We start from the raw sequence: 22182 nt of genomic DNA, 5'->3' as shown, positions 1-22182 counted from the left end.
GGCAAAACAGAGCCTTCACAAAATCTCTGTTCCCATGTCAATTCATACATAAGAGTATCTGCCCAATTATAAACCCCATGGCATAAAACATAAAAGACAAACTGATATATACACTTGGAAAAAGACTTAAGAGAAAAATGAAGATTTCTACTTCGATTTTGAGACTAAACCTGAACTTTGAACTTTCAGTGTTAATACTCACAGATTTCCCTTTGGGCAAGTTTCCTTCGCAGGCCTGTTTGGACAGATCCTGCCGTCCGATCAGGAGACAGACAGCTTCTGGCCAGTCTGAAGCAGGCTGTTCACGACAGTGGTAAATTGCATCTCTGATGGGAAGAGCGATTCCAAAGGGAAGAGTTTCCAAGTCTCTTAAAGTGAAACCTTGTGATGAAAGGAAAGGAGAACATTTTTCATTCAGACCTGCTATTGTCCCAATTATCCTCTGTCTGAAATTAATCAATATCTATCCTGACAAATAAAAAGAGAAATCTATTTCATTCACCTTACTACCAGACTAATGTCTTAACATCAGGGATTAGTATAAAAGGTCTCTTTAAAAGAACTAAAAACCTTCAGAAAAAGAGAAACAACCCAACAGGAAAGACAGGAAGGACAAAAAGACATTTCCCAAAAAAGAAACACAAATGGTCAATAAACATATGAAACGATGGTTTATTTCCTGAGTGATCAGGAAAGTTCAAATTAAAAACTACTAAATATATAATTTCATTCACTTGACAGACAAATATTAAAGTAAATCAACACCAAGTGTTGGCAACTATGTAGAAAAATAGTAATTCCCATCCACAGTTGGTAGTGGTACAATCACTTTGGAAAACACGCAGCATGTACACATAGGTCCACCCCTTATGGTCCATTAACAGCCATACAGAAATTTGTGTACATGTGCACCAGGACACAAGTATTAACATACTGATTAGCAACGCTATTCACTATGACAAAAAAAGGGTAGGGAGGAAACAGCCCAACTGCTATCATCAATAGAGTAAACTGGAATATATTAAAACCATAGAGTATAGAGTAGTGAAAATGAATGATCTACTGCTACATGAGTTAATACGGATGAATTGAGTGAAAAAAATAATTTATATCTACATTCATTTATATGAAGTTCAAAGACCTACAACACTAAGCAACAGATAAAGATGATAAAACTATGGGGACGCCTGGGTGGCTCAGTTGGTTAATGATCCAACTTCGGCTCAGGTCATGATCTCACAGTTTGTGAGTTCGAGCCCCATATCCGGCTCTGTGCTGACGGCTCAGAGCCTAGAGCCTGCTTCAGATTCTGTGTCTCCCTCTCTCTCTGCCCTTCCCCTGCTCATGCTCTATCTCTCCCTCTCTCTTAAAAATAAATACACATTTAAAAAAAAAAAAAAAGATGATAAAACTATGAAAGTAATGAGGGAACGGGGCGCCTGGTGGCTCAGTTAAGCGAACAACTGGCTTGGGTCATGATCTCGCGGTTCGTGGGTTCGAGCCCCACATCAGGCTTGTGCTGACAGCTCAGGGCCTGGGGCCTGCTTCAGTTGCTGTGTCTCCCTCTCTCTCTGCCCCTCCCTTGCTCTCTCTCTCTCTCTCTCTCTCTCTGAAAAATAAGCATTTAAAAAAAGAAAAAAGAAAAAAGAATGAGGGAAGGTAATAAAAAACCTTGGTAGGGCCGTGGTTACCTGCAGCAGTAGGCTGTGTGAGAGGAAGATATCACACAGAATGGACATGCAAGGGCCTTCTAGTACACTAGCAATGTTCTACTTATAATGGTAGGTGACCTCTAAACATACACATTTTATGCATTCTTTTATATTATACCATACTTCATATTTAAAATTTTCAAGACCTTAGGTAAATTAAAATTTATTTTTCCTATAACGAATTTCTCAATTTTATACTATTATATATTATTTATTAATATTGGAAGTTGATTAATTATTGAGGTAAAAATGTTCCCTTCTACGAGAATAACACTTTTATTAAATATCATATGATATACAAATGGACCGAACTAACTCATCTAATATTTTTCAGCACAGGTATCTTATCTGTAATACTATACAATAATATTGTAATTTTCATGAGAGCATATTTAAAACAACAGTGAAAAACTAAGTCGTTTAGAATAGTCTTTAAATAAGAACTCAGACATCCTGTAATATTCATTACACCATTATTTTATAACAGACTATACTATAACATTGTCATTTTTTATATCTTCATATCCATAATTTAAAATTTTTAGTTCTTTATTTTCAAAAAAAAAAAAAAGGTCTTTAGTATTTTACTCCATTTAAATCCTAAGAGCACTGGCTTTGAGAAAAGAGAACAGGGAACTCCTTTCCTCCCTTTCCCTCTTTCCAGCTATATCCTCATCTTGGAGCCTAAACCACTAGCCTATATTCTTCAAAAGCACACCCTGAAGTGTTTGTACAATTACTTTACAATTAGCCAGAAATACTTTCTGATATCTGAGTATTACAACGGCTTCAAGTCTGTACGTGTAGTGATTACAGTTCTCCATTCTAAGGCCAGTCCACATAGCTACAGCTTTAACTGGCCTAAGGTGAAGCAAATAAACATTTCTGACCCATCAAGAGATAAAAGCTGGTATACTAGGTATTATAATACAGAAGGTATGACATGGTCAGGGAAAGGAAGTGAGGCTTGAAGTGCCATAACACTGGTCCTGCAGGATCCTTTCATAGAACGAGAGTCCCTCTCTTCTCCTGCTTCCCAGTTCTAGCTCGCTGTGAAGAAGCACGGCCTACTGAACAAGGAGGTGTCCAGGGAAAGCAGGGGGTTCTCACCAGTATCTCAAAGACACATAAAAAGTAACAAAGACTACCTTACCTACATCAGTCATCCAGACGACTAATCGTTCAGCTAGACTAGAAACTGATGTAGAATGCCTGAAACTAAACCTGTAAGAGAATAAAACACAAAAATATTAAAAAGAATAGTAAGATGCAATAATGTTTTATATTTTTAATATAAAAGCATCATCTGAATAAAAATCACCTGTTTTCTTCTTGTTCTGCTTGTGACTTCTGGGGGGCTAAAAGGCAATAAAAAGGAAATTTTATTTTGATAGTTATCCTGATAAAGAGAACATATAACAGAAGACACTTGGAAATGAAAATTCAAACAACTCCTAAAACAAAAGTAAGCAGTCCTCTGGCAGGCTGGAAAGTATAATAATTTCCCTGAGGCCAAAATAGTCCTTTTTTGATAGCCATCTGCACACCAGAAATCTGTGTTCTCACCAGAAAATGACCGCGCTGGCACTCTGATCTTGGGTTTCATTACCTCCAGAACTGTGAGAAATAGTTTGTTGTTTAAGCCACTTAATTTATGGTACATTTAGTACAGAGGCTCACACCGACTAAAACAGAACCTGAATAGAGAAACTTATAAAAATAACTGACTTAAACTCAATTATGTCAATAATATCATTAAATGTAAATTAATACTCTGTGGTAGGCCAAATAATAGTCCTCAGAGATGTCTATGCCTGGTTCCTGGAATCTTTGAATATGTTACCGTACTTTGCAAAGGGGATACTGAAGACAGTAAGATTAAGATTATGGACAAAAAATAAAATTAAAATAAAATAAAATAAGTCCTTTTTACATACATTGAAAAAATGTAAAATTTGTTAGATCTGAAGTACTCCTGGTCTCTGAAAATTAGCTATAAACCACAGACAAGAACAGTGCAAAAGGCCACCACTAAAATGAGGCAAGACATGGCCTCTAGAACACTTAGGAAATCTTTAATTTTTTAATCTCAATTCTGATATTAACATTTGTAAAACTGTGTTTTGGGGTAAAAAAATTCATTTTGGGAAGTCTAACATTACACTGACTTACCTATAGTTATCCTGGATAAATACTGTGAAGATTCATCAGAAACAGAGCTCTCATTACCAAGTATGTAGAGTGCAATACTCTGCATAAGGAGAAAATTTACATTATTTTTCAAACGAATGACGTATAATTACACAGAGGAAAATTCATCTATTTTAGGTGTACAGCTTTGAGGGTTGACAACATACAATAATACAATCACTACTACAATCATGATGTGGAACACTTCTATCACACCAAAAAGCTCCCTGCACCCTTTGTAATCAATCTACTCCTCCTACACCCAGCACAGGAAACAACTCCTGTTTTCTTTCCCTATGGTTTTGCCTATTCAACAATATCACATAAATGGAATCTTAGATTATATAAGCTTCTGTGTCCTACTTCTTCAACTTAGCATCCCTCTGAGATTCATTCACATTACTGCGTGCGTCTGTAGTTGGTTTCTTTTTATTGCTAAGTAGTATTCCATTACACAGATGTACCAAACTTTCTCCATTCATAAACTGACAAACACTTGGGTTGTTTCTGGTTAGGTGAACCCTAACCCACACCCTTCACTTTGGCCTTCAAAGTTCTCATTTGAATATTTACTACCACCAATATCTGCACCTGCACTAAGCTTTTTTTTCTTTTCAAAGAAAGCAGCACGATTCCATTAAAATTTTACTATAACGCAGGAGAATCTTAAAAACCCTATATTCTAAACCAATACAAGCACTGCAAATGACACAGTCCTGAACCTAACTGACATCATATCTCACAAAGAAAAGTTGTAATACAAGTATCTACAAGTTGACTAACATAATTTAAGTTGGAGGCTGACCAACTTGGTATATTCTTATTTCTCTGGCTCCCCTTTGTGGCTAGCTACACATCAAGTCTCCCCCCATCCAGCAGAGTTGGACAGTACCAACATATTTGGTGGTTTCACTTAAATGTTTCCACATAAGCATCAAGGATGTAAAAGTTCTGGAATTAACCTGCTCTTAATATTTTAGAAGTTTTTTTTTCACGGATGTATTTTGAGAGGAGGGGGAGGCGAGAGAGAGAGAGAGGGAGAGAATCCCAAATAGGCCATGCTGTCAGCATGGACTCCAATGTGGAGCTCGATCTTATGAACCGTGAGATCATGACCTGAGCTGAAATCAAGAGTCAGACGCTTTATGTATTGAACCACCCTGGCGCCCCTAAACCTGCTCTTAATATTTATAAATATATTTAATGCCACTGAATTAACTGTACACTTAAGAATAGTTAAAATATTATAAATACATATAAATACATATATAAATATGTTATGTATATTTGACTACCATTTTTTTTTTAAAAAAGCAGAATTACTCTCCTGCATGTCTGTTTCAGAATCATGGGGGCTCTGAAGCCTTTCTCAACATGAAGAAAAGCAGGATGTGGAATAAAAGAAAAGACGAGCAGGGTACATAGACATTTATAGTGCAGTGATATCTGTGGAGGAAACAAAAGCATGAAATTCTCCAATAAGCCTGGGAAGGCCCCGTCTCTGGAAAGGTCCACAAAGGACCCAGGCTGCTCCAGCAAGAAGGGGATGGGAACGTGAAGGAACTCACCTTTACCAAAGTCCTTTGTTTGTATCTGAAGGTTTGAGCTCAGACATGAACTAACTGAATAAGGGATGCTGGATGGGAGGTGGGCAGGGGAATGAGTTAAATGGGTGATGGGTATTAAGGAGGGCACTTGTTATGATGAGCACTGGGTGTTGTATGTAAGTGTTAAATCATTGAATTCTACTCCTGAAACCAGTATTATACTGTATGTTAACTAGAATTTAAATAAAAACTTGAAACATACATACATGCATATAATAAAACAATTCTGAAAAAGAAGAATAATGAAAGGAGGAATCACACAAAGCAATTTTAAGACTTACTATACAGCTACGGTAACCAAGACAGTGTGGACAGAAACACAGATCAACAAACTACAACAGACAGCCCAGAAACAGACCCACAAAAATGCGGCAAACTAATTTTTGATAAAAGTGCTAAAGCAATACAGAAAGGACAGTCTTCTCAACAAACAATGAAGTTTTTACAATGAAATCTTAGACACCAAAAGTACTATCCATAAAAGAAAAACTGGGTAAACTGGATGCAACAAAATTAAACATTTTGCTCTGCAAAAGAAACAGTAAGAAAATGATGAGACAGGACAGCTGCAAACCAGACATTTACAATCCATATAGCTGACAAAACCTCCCATCTAGAACTCTCAAAACATCATTAGCCATCAGGGAAATACAAATTAAAACTACAATGAGATACTCCTACACATCTGTCAGAATGGCAAAAATTAAAAATCATGACCGGGGCGCCTGGGCAGCTCAGTCAGTTAAGCATCCAACTCTGGATTTCAACTCAGGTCATGATCTCATCGTTTGTGAGTTCGAGCCCCACATCAGCATCTGCACCGACAGTGTGGAGCCTGTTTGGGATTCCCTTTCTCTTGCTCTCTTTCTCTGCCCCTTCCCTGTTCGCATGCATGCTCACGCTCACGATTTCTCAAAAAAAAATGCACAAACTCAAAAAAAAACTAAAATAAAATAAATAAAAATCATGACCATACCAATCACTGACATGTAGAGAAAATGAAACCCTCACAATTGATGGTGAGAATGGAAAATGGTACGGCTGCGCTGAAAACTACTATATGATCATTGATCTCACCCCTGGGTATCTATCCTTAAGAAATGAAAATTTATGTTCACACTAAAACCTAGACATGAATGTTTACTGAAGCTGTATTCATAACTGCCAAAGACTGGAACCAACTCAAATATCTTCAATGGATGAATGGGTAACCCATGTGAAACATTCACACAATGGACTAGTACTTAGCAATTAAATGCAATGAACTGCTGACACTGGCAACACCTTGGATGAATCTCAAAAGCATGTGGGAATTTTGCAGGGTAATGAAACTATTCTGTGTCCTAATTATGGTGGTGATTACATGAATCTATACATTTGCTGAAGTTCACAGAAATGTACACAAAATGAAAAAGTTAAATTTTTTGTGTAATTTTAAAAATTAAGTTTAAAAAAAAAAAAATAAACAAGTTAGGCAATACATACCAAGACTACAAGTCTACTTCTTTCACAGATTCCGGGGAGGTAAGGATAGGGCGGCATTCCTTCACCCTTCAGACAAGAACTCACCCACTGATAAATGCTTGGTGGCTCAGAAGTAAAAAATGATGGATGATGCATAAATCCTGTTTGACCTTTAAAATTAAACAAATGTTTATAAAGACACAAGACTACATGAAGACAATACCATTTTATTTATTTTTTTTTTTTAATTGCCTCTTTTTAATTATTTTTTTTCACTAGGTGAAAAGAAGAGATGTTTGGAGCAACAAAAAAATAGAGGAAAAAGTTAATTGCCTGGAAGCAATTAATACAGTAGAAAGATATAAAAATTCTAAAGCTATTGACTAAATGCAGCTTTCTACACAGCAAAAATTATACAGAGGACAAATAAATACATTAAATAATTATAGTGAAGGTTATCATACTACTCAATCTGAAACTGACAGAATAAACAACCCAAATCTTTACAGGTTCAATTATTTCAATAGTAATGTATATGACTGATATATACAGAACCTTGCAAACAATAATTAAGTAAAATATATTACTTCACCCCTATTTTGGATGCTATTTCTTTTTTTTTTTTTTTTTTTTTTTATGAAATTTATTGACAAAATACCATTTTATTCTACAGGGAAACTGATCAACAGAATCTATCACTTGGAAACAATCAGAATAACATTTTCCCATATTCTCCAAAATGCTTCATGTTTTCTGCCACAGTAAATAACGGACTATATTATAATATGTAGAATCTAAATGACTACTATTTTATCCCATCCCGCATTGAAATTTAGCAAATCCTTGTACTCAAGGCATATAAAGAATCTAACTAAAAAAAAAAAAAAAAAAGAATCTAACTAAAATTTTCTGCCCTAATCCTTATGGTGAGAAAACAAGAGATACCGAGGAGTCCACTCTAACAAGTGGGCCCCAATCTTGAGTCTCTATAACTCAAGGTTTAGGGTAAAAGAGCGGTAATGGAAATGTTCTATACTTACACTATCCAATATGGCAGCCACTAGTCTGACGTAGCTACTGAAACGTGGCTAGTGCAACTGAGGAACTGAGTTTTCAGTATGAATTAATTTAAATAACATGGTTGGTGGCTACTAATTGGACAGATCTAGGGCAAAGCCTCCTTAGCACTTAGGGATGGGTAAAATTTTTCCCACACACGAAAATTAATGTTATCTCTTACTACCAGTCAGAGATCAAACAGTACAAACTGAAACCTACTTAGTGGAAAGATACCACCTCTGACTTAAGAGACTAATGGTAAAAAATATATCTTCGGCTATTCCCCCAGAAAGATACAAGCAAAGTCACTCACTGTTTAGAAAAACTTTAATGGCACAAACACTTACCTTGATCAATTGTGCACACTTGTCCAGTAGTTCTGACAAGTGTTGGGTAATCTCTATAGTAATGATCTACATAAGGCTCCAACTTTAAATCCCTAAAATAATAACACCATATAAAAAAAGAAATCACAAGAAAGGTATTAAAGTATTTTCCCCCATAGAGTTAGGATTCACCAGTTCAACCTTTCAGTTTAAAAACTTATGACAAAGAAGATCATCAAATCTAGAGTCTTTTTATTCTATTTCTGGACCTGAAAGTGCCCAGTATGACATATGCAACCCAAACTCCTTTTGCTAGATACGTTTTATGGGGGTAAAACTAGTTTCTCCTCTATTATTCATTAGTTTTGTAATCTTCGGCAAGTTATCTCTATGAACCTCAGTATTTTCTTCTAAAAAGTAGGGAAATTCCCACTCAGAAGTTTTAAAGATCAAATAATATATATATGTAAAAAACACCTTTTATAAAATGTAAGACACTATAAAACATTATTTCAGAAAGTCATGATTATGGTTTGGAAATCATTTCATTACAAAAAGAATTTCCCATGACAGTAATGATTTGTCATAAGAGAAAGTGACCATCAATTAAAACTGCCACATCTCAGAAAACAATCTCGGAATCTTGAGGAAGATCAGAGAAATTAGAAAATGTACTATAATCTTAACTCAGAGGTTGACATTTCAATTAAAATTCAACTTTCTATATCACCAAGGGCTACAAAGGCTGAAACAACACCTAAATGTGACCTTTAGAATCCAGTGCCAAAAACAATCTTATCATGGATACACTACAAGAGTCTCAAAGACAGGGATGATGACAGACTGGGACAACAAAAACACAGCAAAAAGAGCCCACACCAGCAAACAACATTCATGTTCTTAGAGACAATTCTGGACAAGTTTCCTTATCAAATCATAACACCTACAATTTACATATGTTAACTGCGATCGTATTAACTGTATCTCCAATTTGATTGTAGGTATTATTACAAAACAGCCAGGTGTTATTATAGAACTTCCACCACAGTGTAGCCAGTCATCTTGTCAAAACGAAGAGCTGAGCACATCACATCTGCTGTTTAACATAACTTTTGTGACCTCCCACTAATCTTAGGACAAAGACGAGGAACCCCATTAACGGCCCACAAGGTTTTTTCACAGCCAGTACCTTCAAACGTTTCTGTGGTCTAGAGAAAAAGCTCTGGTTTCCCAAAAAGGTAGACTTCAGAAATTTATTTTCAAGGTTCCTCTATGATATTCATGGCTGAGATCAAATCCTCTAAGGACCTCTTGGCATTTTCTAAGCTACAAACAATATTTACCTTGCCAACTGAACAAGAAGGCCAACAAGTGAACGGATTCCTTCTCCCATTAGAGTATTCAACTTCAGCTCCTCGTAAACAAGGTGAAGAACAAAAAAAATCGCAGGTATATGAGTAAACAGAAGTGTAGAGGAATCCAGAATGAGATTCTGTGAAAAATCTTCATCCTTCATCTGTGAAACTTCCAAAGGATTCAAACATAAAGATCTATTCAAAAGATGAGACTCAACATTCTGGTGGTAGTCTGAATTCAGTAAATACTCCCAGTCCTGAGAAAAATGAAGAAGATGTTAATTTTTTAAATAACACCTCCTCGTAAGGCCATCATTAAAACAATTCAAGTTCCATTTTTACATTAAGTTGAAAAAAACTCAGAATACTTAAAAATTAGGATCCACATCAAAATAAGCTAAGCAACTTCCAGATGCCAGTAACAGACATTAAGACAAGCCACTTCAAAACCCATTTGAAAAAATTTAGTCGTGCGCTTTGAGGAAAGGGACTATGGAGGAAGAATCCCACTACTTATATAGAGACTGACAAAGATCAGGTGATTAGGTGATTTCCTATGAAGCAAAAAGTAAAGAATGAAAGGCAGGAAGTGCAGACAGGCAAGTTTAGTGACCACTACACTTATCTGTGTTTTGAGGGGAGAAGTCTACTTACATCCAGTTAGTGTATTTTTCTATGTTTATAAAATGCTGGGGCTAGCATTACAACCTAATAAACTTAATCTTATATTCAGACTGATTGTGCTACATTTTCCAAGTACTGAGTCTGTTTTGGTTTCTACTTTGATTTATTGTACAGCATTGACAGAATATAGTTTATGCTATTTTCAGGTCTTAGAATTTCCTGATGCTTTTCCAAGGCTTAATACAGTGTTATTCTAATTTAAAAAGTCTTGAACCAGGGTACCTGGGTGGTTTAGTCATCAAGCATCTGACTTCAGCTCAAGTCATGATCTCAACAGTTCACGAGTTTAAGCCCCACATCAGGTGAGCTCAAGTCCCACTTTGGGTGAGTACAAGCCCTGCTTTGGGTAAAAGCAGAAGCCCCAGATGAGCCCCACTTCCCTCTCTCTCTCTGCCCCTCACACACTTGTACCCTCTCTCAAAAAACAAAACTAAACGCTTGGACCAGATAGAGAAAGAACAAACCATAAAAGTAAAACATGGAGGGGCGCCTAGGTGGCTCAGTTAAGCGTCTGACTTCGGCTCAGTTAATGATCTTGCGGCTTGCGGTTCGAGCCCCACATCAGGCTCTGTGCTGACAGCTTGGAGCCTGGAGCCTGCCTTGGATTCTGCATCTCCCTCTCTTTCTCTCTGCCCCCACCCCCCAACTCAAGCTCTTTCAAAAATAAACAAACATTAAAGAAAAAACATTTTTTTAAAGTAAAAAAATTGATAAAATGAGTAACTAAAATTTTTTAAAATCTGCTTATCCAAAGACATTATTAAGCCACAAATTCAGAGAAAATATTCCCCAAACGTACACAACAAATAACTCATATCCAGAATATATAAAGAACTTCTATAACTCAATAAATATTTTTAAAAATCCAATTAAAAATATATAATAGATTTGAGCAGAAACTTGGCAAAGAGAGGTGGTGGTCACTAATAAGCACATAAAGAAGTGTTTAAGGGGCGCCTGGGTGGCTCAGTCAGTTGAGTGTCCGACTTCAGCTCAGGTCATGATTTCGCGGTCTGTTGAGTTTGAGCCCCACGTCAGGCTCTGTGCTGACAGCTAAGAGCCTGGAGCCTGCTTCAGATTCTGTGTCCCCTCTCTCTCTGCCCCTCCCCCACTCATGCTCTGTCTCTCAGAAATAAATATTTTTTTAAAAAAATTAAAAAGAAGTGTTTAACATCATTAGTCATCAAGAAAAGGCAAAAATTAAAACCTAAGAGAAACAACTTTATATACAATCAAATGGTTAAAATTAAAAAGACAACTACAAATGTTGGCCAAGATAAAGAACAAGAGGAACTCTCATATGTAGGAATGTAGGAACGTAGGACAATGAATTTGGGAACCAGCAATGACCCAACAATTTCACTATGGTATTCATCCATAAGAAATGAAAATATGTGTCCACAAACACTTGTCACTGAATGCTGGTGGCAGTTTTATTCGTAATAGTCAAATCACGGAAATAGCCTAGGTACCCATCAGCAGGAGAACAGATAAACAAGCTACAGTATGTGCATGCTATTCAGCAATAAAAAGGCACAAACTGCTGAGCTCTGCAACAACAGGAACGAATCTCAAAAACACCATGCTGAATGAAAGAAATCTTTTACCAAAGATTATGTACCACATTATTTCACTTATATCAAGTTCTAGAACAGGCAAAAATAGCATATACTGGAATTCAAATCAGTGGTTGTTTCTAGAGTAAGGGAATGATTAAAAATGGCCCATGGAAACTTTATGGAATAATGGAAATGTTTTAAGTTTTGAAAGGGGAGTGGGTTACATGAGTACGCATTTGTCAAAGTTGATCAAACTGTAATAAGATCTGAGCATTTCGTTTATGTACATTATACCTCAATTAAAAAAATTTTTTTGAACCACTAAGAATACATGGAATCTAATATGACTGAGAACCTAAATTAGAGGATTAATGAGCAGTAAAACATCTACAAATGCAAACTCAAATTATGGACCATTATGCATGCTCAGTAATTTTTAGATGATCATTAATGACAAAAGTAAATGAATAACCACAGAAAACAGAACATATCCTGCCCTTCAAAATAAATGTTATTCAGTATTAAAATAAAGCAAAAGGTGTGAGAAATGTAAATCAATAAGAATACCACTTCTACAGACTATAGTACAAATACCCACAAATTAATTTTTATTAGCAAATAATAATAATAATGCTTACATCATCAGATCCTGTCTCAGAAGGCCTTGCTTTTTTGGGTGCAATGACTGGGGAAAGTGATCCTTCAAAGTCAAACTGAAAGATAACCCCAAAAGAGAAGCAAATTCATATAAATGTATCATTGTCAACTGGTCAACTTAAAGAATTTAGAAATCAGTTTCACCAACTATGGAAACTAATTTTGCATAATGAAAGAGAATAGATACTTGGGCTACAGCCCTCTAACTTGCCCTCAAATCAAACCTGCCCCACAGACCAAGCAATTTGTGTGTGAAAACAATCTGGGCTACAGAGAACAAAAATAAGCCACAAATCAGAAGACACAGTCTAGACCCAGTTTTGAGCAAATCACAAGTCTGTGATTTCTTTGTGATTCAGTTTCTACATTAATAAAGCCAAGATGATTACTACTAATCCTAGCATAACTTGTAGTCGTTTTATAAAGATGAAATGAAAAATTATAGTCAAACATGCTTTACCATGTTATAAAAACTCAATAATTATAATTACTAGTAAAATGTTATCATTAGATATTAAATGACATTTGATTTACCATGTAGTAGACACGATAAGCGTTAGTAGTATTCCGTTTTGTTAAAGTATACCTATTAGTAAATTGATCTATGTACTCTAAATATTGTATTACCAATTATGCAAAAATTACATTAGTAATAACAGAATAACTCAGGGAAAAAAAACAATTATGTATACTTACGTTTCGGGTCCATGCTAAGCGGTCTGTGTTATAACCCATCATGTTCATGAGACAAGTCACAAATAAATTCCACTCGGAGTGATAACTGGGTCCTCCCGGAGCACTGTGGACACTGTACCACTTGACAAGCATCTGAACAGCTATTTCTTTTGGCAGGATGAACTTAATTGCTTGCAAACATGTTTGCACTATTAAAAGTAAAGAATAATTTTAGTATGCTTCCCATGCGGGCATTTCTTTTTCCCTTTGAGTAAGAAAGTTTTCTAACTACTTCTGTGTAAGGGCCAATTACTCTGAAAAGGGAACTGTCACTAAAGACCAAGAGGGAGCAAACATTACCTTGCCGATCATCTGAAATTTAAAACAACTACTAAATTCAACAGGACTTCCAAGAGGTCTCAGGGCACCTTTCCGCTTGCTAATTGTGGACCAGAAATAGAAAACCAACAGTCCAGCTTACCTGAGACAAACTGATTTATATTCACTGCCCGGGCAATTATTAATGGCTCCCCATTTTGATCTCAAAAGATTCCAGTTTGGGGCACCTTGGTGGCTCAATCAGTTAAGCGTCCCAAATTTTGCCCAGGTCATGATCTTAGGGTTCATGAGTTCGAGCCCTGCATCAAGCTCTCGGCTGTCAGCACAGTGCTCTCTTTGGATCCTCAATCTCCCCCTCTCTCTGCCCCTCCCCCACTCATGCTCACTCGTGCTGTCTCTCTCTCTCTCTCAAAAATAATACATAAATTTTTTAAAAAATATATTCTAGGGGGCGCCTGGGTGGCGCAGTCGGTTAGGCGTCCGACTTCAGCCAGGTCACGATCTCGCGGTCCGTGAGTTCGAGCCCCGCGTCGGGCTCTGGGCTGATGGCTCAGAGCCTGGAGCCTGTTTCCGATTCTGTCTCTCCCTCTCTCTCTGCCCCTCCCCCATTCATGCTCTGTCTCTCTCTGTCCCAAAAATAAATAAACGTTGAAAAAAAAAAAAATTTTTTTTAAATAAATAAATAAAAATAAAAATAAAAAATATATTCTAGTTTGGACAATAAAGATCATTCTATCAAAAACACAATTTCTACATGAATAAGTTCATATAAAATACTGCTTAAATACTTCAATAAATATGTAATATTCAATATATGCCACCTCAAATAGCAATGCTTACCTACCGTTAAAGTGTTCTGCATGAGTTAACATTCCTGTTAACCAAAACTTCGTAACTTTTAATTATTTCTGACACCATTCAATTTATAAACATTCTACATGTTTTTGTCTTAAATAGATCAGTTAATACTACATAATTTCTACCTTTCTTATGGACTCCACACCATTGGATAAATATCAGTTACAGTGCTCTGCTGTCCTACTACTGCTGTGAAGAGACCTGGGTCTGCTTTTCGTACCAAGTGCCCCCAAACTACAATGTTTTTGCATTCTCACATCAAAAGAGGACCGTTTTCTTCCTTTCCCATTGTCACCAGGCCCATCCTCAGCAGCATATCCTTTTTCTCATCAATTTACTATGTGTGTATACATACAGCAAAAATTAGAGTCAAACAGAATAAATGTTAGAAAACCAAATAACCACGTTTGTCATGGTTGAATCCAAAGTAAGTGTAAACCAGATACTGCCTGAGGAGCTGAGGACACTTAAAAGTACAGAAACTTATTGACTTCTGCTTGGCTATAAGAGTAAGATTTTACTCTGTTTTCATTTATTTTATTTAATCTGTTATTTGTTTTTATATACTTTGTTTACGCTTATACTTCCAAGGCACATAACCTTGAAATTACTGGCTAAATACCTGTTAGAAAAGCAAGGTATCTCTACACCTATTCATAGTATCATTTTACCACACCAATGACAGATATTTCCTAAAATGAAAAAGTCATTCTAACCTACTTACCAAATTCCAGAAATCACACACAATCTGCCAATGCTTTGCTTTGGCACTTAGGTTTTGAAACCAATAGATGTTGTGAATTTTCTTATACATTCTTTTCTTAACTTACAATTATTGACAAATCCTTTCAATCCTGAGGTTTTCTTTACTATTCTATCTTCAGAAATATTCTCCACCTAGTATTTTCCAGATTGTATTTCAGTAATAATTTAGGCAGACTCCAATTTTATTAAAATATGTCTGACTGTATTTTGACAACATTAAGTCTTATTCAATTAAGGCAATTACGTTAATTTATCAATTTATGTGACAACTGAGAGATTTATTTTATGATTAAAAGCCATCACATAGGACAAAAACTATTTTAGTTGCTTAGGTTTCCCTGTTTCTCAGATTTTCTTGCAACAGGCACGCCCATATATTATAATCTCACTGCATGGCATTCTTCCACCTAAAAATCTCAAGAGAAAAAGAACCAGTGTACCCCAGAGTGGACACTGAAAAATGCTCCCCAGCTCTTCACAGCTTCTCTGCAAAGTGAAAAATTCAATCCCATAATTTCAAAAACAGCAAAATTTTTTAAATCCCAATTACTATTATAAATCAGCAAATACTACAAATCTCACCAAACTGAGAATACATGGAAGTGAGGTCTGACCTCAAACATACCTAATTCAGAGGTGGCAATTTCAGGAATAGTAATCCTAACCATGGAGCCGTTACTCAATTCCTAAGGGGAAAAATGGAAATAAACAGGAGCAAGTAAATAGAACTTGTGCATTCTAAGTCTTTGAATGTCTTAAAAATGCTATGCTTTGTAAGACTGTTTGCCTATCAAAACAAAATTCAAAGAATAAATGAAAAACAATATTTTTCGAAAAAAAAGAAAAACAAATATTTTTCAAACAGAACTGAATACTTCCAAATTTCAAAAACTATAAATGTGCTTATTTAAAAAATATTTCCAGGGCTCCTGGGTGGCTCAGTTGGTTGAGCTTCTGACTTCAGCTCAGGTCACAATCTCTCAGTTCATGAGTTTCAGCCCTATTACATAGGGCTCGCTGCTGTCAGCACAGAGCCCGCTTCAGATCCTCTGTCCCCCTCTCTCTCCCTCCCCCCACCTCTCAAAAAAAAAAAAAAAAAAAAAACTTAAAAACATTTCCAAAAGTTCTTGTTTTAATGAAATGTCTAATTTTTATACGCTAAGAGTCACTATCACTGCAAATTAATTTTTAATGAAAAGACAAAAGTCAATAGAAAATTCAACTGTTTGAACAAGATCCATTTTCAATAATTTTTTAATAATGAAACTTTAGAAAAACTGAGAATTTAAAGTAAAAAGGTACAAAAAATAACACACTGCAAGAGATTTTAAAAATCATAAAAAATGCTTTCATTTTTCAGATAAAATTCTGCATTCTGACAAATTTGAAAGGAAAGTCGTATTTCTTTTTAATTTTTTAAATATAATTTATTGTCAAATTGGCTGACATACAACACCCAGTCCTCATCCCAACAAGTGCCCTCTTCAATGCCCATCACCCATTTTCCCCTCTCCCCCACGCCCCATCCACCCTCTTTAAGAGTCTCTTGTGGTTTGCCTCCCTCCGTTTGTAACTATTTTTTTCCCCTTCCCTTCCCCCATGGACTGTTAAGTTTCTCAAGATCCACATATGAGTGAAAACATATGATATCTGTCTTTCTTTGACAGACTTATTTCACTTAGCATAATACTCTCCAGTTTGATCCACGCTGTTGCAAATGGCAGGATTTCATTCTTTCTCATTGTCAAGTAGTATTCCATTGTATATATAAACCACATCTTCTTTATCCATTCCTCAGTTGATGGACATTTAGGCTCTTTCCATGATTTGGCTATTGTTGAGAGTGCTGCTATAAACATTGGGGTACAAGTGCCCCTATGCATCAGTACTCCTGTATCCCTTGAGTAAATTCCTAACAGTGCTATTGCTGGGTCATAGACTAGGTCTATTTTTAATTTTTTGAGTAACCTCCACACTGTTTTCCAGAGCGGATGCACCAGTTTGCATTCCCGCCAAAAGTGCAAGAGGGTTCCCTTTTCTCCACAAGGGATAGTCATATTTCTTAAAGAGCTACCTAATCTTTTTAATACAAATATACTTACCAGAGTTACTCTGTTACGGACAGGGTCTCTTATAGAATGAATGTAAGTTCCAAGCTGCTGGAAAGTACAATCCTCATTATAGAGAGAGTCATGAAGTTTGGAAGAATCCCTCAGTTCTGCAACTGGGGAGAATAGAACAACCTGTAAAAAGTCATAAATACAACACATATGAAGTATTTTTGTAGGAATTAAAGATAAAGAAACCTTTTTTTACACATGGTCTACCCAACAATTTTGCGTAATGATTTAAAATCATTCTGCTCTAGATACGATGAAGTGCCTCTCAGCTGGCAAAGATCCTCACCCAAAGCAACTAGAAAAAGTCAGCAAAATAGCAAAACATCTGATCAACAGGACTGGGGAGCTATGGAAACAACCCAGACCTGAGGGGCCAAGATGAAGGAGAGAAAGAAGCGAGTCACAGGGAGGTAGCCCGAAATTCTTACACTGCTCTTATATATACACTGCTCTTCCCGGTCTTGGCATTTGCAGTATCTAGCGAGGATTTGGTAGGGAGTATGGATATGTTGAGTGTGCACTGAAGGGCACCGCTAAGAGGAAGAGAAGGCAGCAGCACTTGTGACAATCTTACAGGGCTAGACACGTAGACTGTAACTTGGGAAGCCAAGACAGAGAGGACTTGAGGATCTAAGATCCCAGAGAGAAAGGAGAACAATGAGAAAGCAAAGAAACAAGACAGGTACAAAGTGTTATTTCCTCTACAGACAAATATTTGTTCTGAAAATATGAGAACATTTACTTGCTCGATTGTAGATATTCAAACAAAAAACTTAATTGATCTTAGTTACTCATTACATGCAGTCCTAACTACTGACCCTTTCTATGTCCCTATAATTCAAATTACAGGATATCTCTAAGTGAATATCTTGTCAACACTGACAGCCAATCAAGTATATTTAAAATACAAGCTTCTACTCCCACAGCTGCCACAAAAACTGAGTTCTGTTGGTCCTGAATCTAAGTCTGGTGCACAGTCAACCAGAGATGTGGAAAGCCATTGGCCAATGTGTAATACTGTGATCTTGTCACCTCATGGCTACCACAAAGACACTAACCATCACAGCTTAATGGAATTCTAAGAAAATTGGGAACAATTTTACATTATAAAAGACAAAAATTCTTCCAAATCACACAAAACTCTGACACTTCTCCTGCTCCCTTTTGAATGTTCCACAAATGTCCTGGCTTAAAGGGAAAAAGCTCCACACTACACATATTTAGAAAATAAAACCAGGACCTGGACATTAACTGACACAATTAACTGCTGGTACCACACTTCATTTTGAACTTCCCCTACACATCTGCACCCAAATGTCTCTCAAATACAGACCTCCTTTCTCCAGGCTTCTAGTTAAGCATGGGTATCCACCTAGCTTGCTCAGAGAACTCTGACCCTTGTTCCCCAGCACGTCTCCCCAGCACAGCACAAAAGCAATCTCTGACAGACTCTGCCATTTCCACTTCTCCAGATCTCTTATGTCACTCTCCTCCTTTCCAATATGCTGCCATAACTCCAACCCTCTTCCCACCTCCTGAATGAACACAGAAAACACTCAGAATTTCACCGGTCTATCTTCAGTTCAAAGACAAACATCTAAAACACAGATCCTGGGGTGCCTGGGTGACTCAGTCGGTTAAGCGTCCAACTTCAGCACAGGTCATGATCTCATGGTTTGTGAGTTCGAGCCCCACACTGGCACTCTGCAGTCAGCACAGAGGCCGCTTTGGATCCTCTGTCCCCCCGGAACTCTCTTGTGCACGCCCTCTCTCAAAAATAAACAAACATCCAATTAATTAATTAACTAAATTAAATTAAACACAGATCCTAACATTTATAATTCCATCCTCAAAACCTCAAAAAATCTTCTGGTGACAGCATTCAGAATAAAAACCTTTTCATCCTCTCTGCCTTTAAGAGCGTGTTAGTAAGAGTATAAATCAAGCTCTAACATTTACTAGCTATATGAGTTTGGACATGTAACCTTCTTATCCCTCTATGTACCCATTTGTAAAATGGGGACCAGTATCTTCCCAACAAACCCATTCTGAGGGATTAAATGAGTTTATACATAAAAAACACTTAGAACAGTGCCTAGCACATAGACTCAAAAACAAGTTATTATTACCCACTCCCTACCCTACCCCACCCAACAGGCTACTTGTATGTTTTTGTTTTTTTGTTTTTGTTTTATAAATGAACTGTTTATGGGGTGCCTGGGTGGCTCAGTCGGTTAAGTGTCCGACTTCGGCTAAGGTCATGATCTCACAGTTCGTGGGTTCAAGCCCCACATCAAGCTATCTGCTGTCAGCACAGAGCCTGCTTCGGCTCTTCTCTCTCTCTCTCAAAAATAAACATTAAAAAAATAATAATAATAAAATAAACTATTTTTGAGAGAGGGAGAGTGAGAGTGGGGGAGGGGCAGAGACAGAGGGAGACAAGGGAGCCAAAGCAAGCTCTGCACTGACAACACAGAGCCCAATGCGGCGCTCAAACTCACAAAATCAAGAGTCAGATGTTTAACCGACTGAGCCACCCAGGCTACTTGTACTTTTATAAGCATTCATTCATTCCACAGACTTGAGTCTTGCATGCTACAAGACAGAAATATGAATATGAAAAAAAAAAAAGAAATATGCATATGCATAAAAAATGTTCAGCACTTACCTGCCTCCACACCCATGCCTATATGATTCCTCTTTACCCCAAATACCCCTTTCCATCTACAGATATCCTACTTATCCTCAAGGTCCAAACCAAGTCAGACACACCTCTCAGATAGAAGCCTCTGGTTCTGCCACATCAACCCATCAGGATATAACTCCCTATCGGCAAACCTGCTGTGCTACTCTCTCTTCCTCATTTGTACGTCTCAATACTCTACCTTAAATTATCATTTTTCATGCAGACAGTACGTCTGTTCCACCCAAATCAATTTATGAGGTTCCTAGATGAAAAAGAATGTATTATTTTCATCTCTGTAGTACCTTCCACATCACAAAGGAGGTCAATATGTGTATTGAACAATCTGTGTTTGAAAACATATATATTCTACAAGTATTAGCTAAACTTCCAATTCTGTCATTTTTAAAACAGAAAAAAACCATGGGAAGAACTAATATTTTTGACCAAACTTCTTTATTTTCTTTAAACATTTATTTAGTAAATAGATCTACCCTATAACCCAGCAGTAGCACTGCTAGGAATTTACCCAAGGGATACAGGAGTACTGATGCATAGGGGCACTTGTACCCCAATGTTTATAGCAGCACTTTCAACAATAGCCAAATGATGGAAAGAGCCTAAATGTCTATCACCTGATGAATGGATAAAGAAAAATTGTGGTTTACATACACAATGGAATACTACGTGGCAATGAGAAAGAATGAAATATGGCCCTTTGTAGCAAAATGGATGGAACTGGAGAGTGTTATGCTAAGTGAAATAAGCCATACAGAGAAAGACAGATACCATATGGTTTCACTCTTATGTGGATCCTGAGAAACTTAACAGAAACCCATGGGGGAGGGGAAGGGGAAAAAAAAAAAAAAAGAGGTTAGAGTGGGAGAGAGCCAAAGCATAAGAGACTCTTAAAAACTGAGAACAAACTGAGGGCTGATGGGGGGTGGGAGGGAGGGGAGGGTAGGTGATGGGCACTGAAGAGGGCATCTTTTGGGAGGAGCACTGGGTGTTGTATGGAAACTAATTTGACAATAAATTTCATGTAATAAAAAAAATTAAAAAAATATAAAGTTTATGAATTAAAAACCAAAAAAAAAAAATTAAAAAAAAATAAACATTTATTTAGTTTTGAGAGACACCGAGACAGAGCATGAGTGGGGGAGGGGCAGAGACAGGGGGAGACATAAAATCTAAAGCAGGCTCCAGGCTCTGAGCTGTCAGTACAAAGCCCGACGCGGGGCTCAAACTCACAGACTGTGAGATCATGACCCGAGCCGAAGTCGGACACTTAACCGACTGAGCCACCCAGGCGCCCCTGACCAAACTTCCTTAAAACACAATTTGGGGGGGTGCACCTTGACAGCTCAGTCAGTTAAGCATCTGACATCAGCTCCGTTTATGATCTGGCAATTCGCAAGTTTGATCCGTGCTGACAGCTCAGAGCCTGGAGCCTGCTTCGGACTCTGTGTCTCCCTCTCTCTCTGCTCCTCCCCTGCTCACTCCCTGTCTCTTGAAAATTAATAAAAACGTTAAAAATAAATTAAAAACAATAAAATAAAATAAAATAAAATAAAATAAAATAAAATAAAATAAAATACTATTAATTTTTGACGATACCTAGTTCGTTACTTACCTCATCCAAGGATCCAAGTAGTTTACTGAGAGGCTTAGGAGTACTGACACTGTCAAGTGGAGTGCTGGGCCGAGGCATTGTGTTAGACATGGTCAGGGAAGGAGCTGGGAGCCCCGGAATGAAAACCTTTCCCACCTGTAAGCAATGAAAAGATGTGGACAAAAATACTGGCTTTAAGGTATCATACCCTTAAACAAAGTGTTATGGCACACAAGTATATATTTCTTTTGACATACCAAATTTTACACACCAAACACGACTAGAAAACAAAAAGAATTAAAATTTTAGTAATGTATTAGATTCCACCATCCAACTACAAATATCTTGGTATCATTTCTCTTGGTCTGATTCCTTCTCTTCATTACTGATGACTTCCTTCTGGCAGGAAGGAAGGTGAATGCTAATACAGTCACAACGTTGTACAAAATTCCATATACTATGCATTTTCCTACCATATTGGTGGTAGAGACAGCAGGGACAGAAGCTTTCAGAGACT

General features: G+C 37.0%; 1 protein-coding gene across 2 annotated transcripts in view; it reads right to left on the bottom strand.

Annotated features, from left to right (window-relative positions):
• ANAPC1 (anaphase promoting complex subunit 1) overlaps nucleotides 1–22182 on the bottom strand; it is a 96397-nt gene that overhangs the window by 49609 nt on the left and 24606 nt on the right. For both annotated transcript variants that reach the window (XM_030311142.1, XM_030311144.1), the window contains 12 exons: nucleotides 21687–21821; nucleotides 17353–17493; nucleotides 15876–15936; nucleotides 13310–13497; nucleotides 12595–12669; nucleotides 9702–9970; nucleotides 8380–8471; nucleotides 6995–7143; nucleotides 3885–3963; nucleotides 3034–3070; nucleotides 2866–2936; nucleotides 203–381 (listed from right to left, as the gene is read on the bottom strand). In XM_030311142.1, coding sequence (XP_030167002.1) covers nucleotides 203–381; nucleotides 2866–2936; nucleotides 3034–3070; nucleotides 3885–3963; nucleotides 6995–7143; nucleotides 8380–8471; nucleotides 9702–9970; nucleotides 12595–12669; nucleotides 13310–13497; nucleotides 15876–15936; nucleotides 17353–17493; nucleotides 21687–21821 — 1476 coding nt within the window. The remainder of the gene's footprint in view (nucleotides 1–202; nucleotides 382–2865; nucleotides 2937–3033; nucleotides 3071–3884; nucleotides 3964–6994; nucleotides 7144–8379; nucleotides 8472–9701; nucleotides 9971–12594; nucleotides 12670–13309; nucleotides 13498–15875; nucleotides 15937–17352; nucleotides 17494–21686; nucleotides 21822–22182) is intronic.

Source organism: Lynx canadensis, chromosome A3 (genome assembly GCF_007474595.2).
Source record: "Lynx canadensis isolate LIC74 chromosome A3, mLynCan4.pri.v2, whole genome shotgun sequence".
Lineage (NCBI taxonomy): Eukaryota > Metazoa > Chordata > Mammalia > Carnivora > Felidae > Lynx > Lynx canadensis.
The sequence above is the reverse complement of the archived record's forward strand: the minus strand, read 5'-3'. Positions and strand labels throughout refer to the sequence as shown.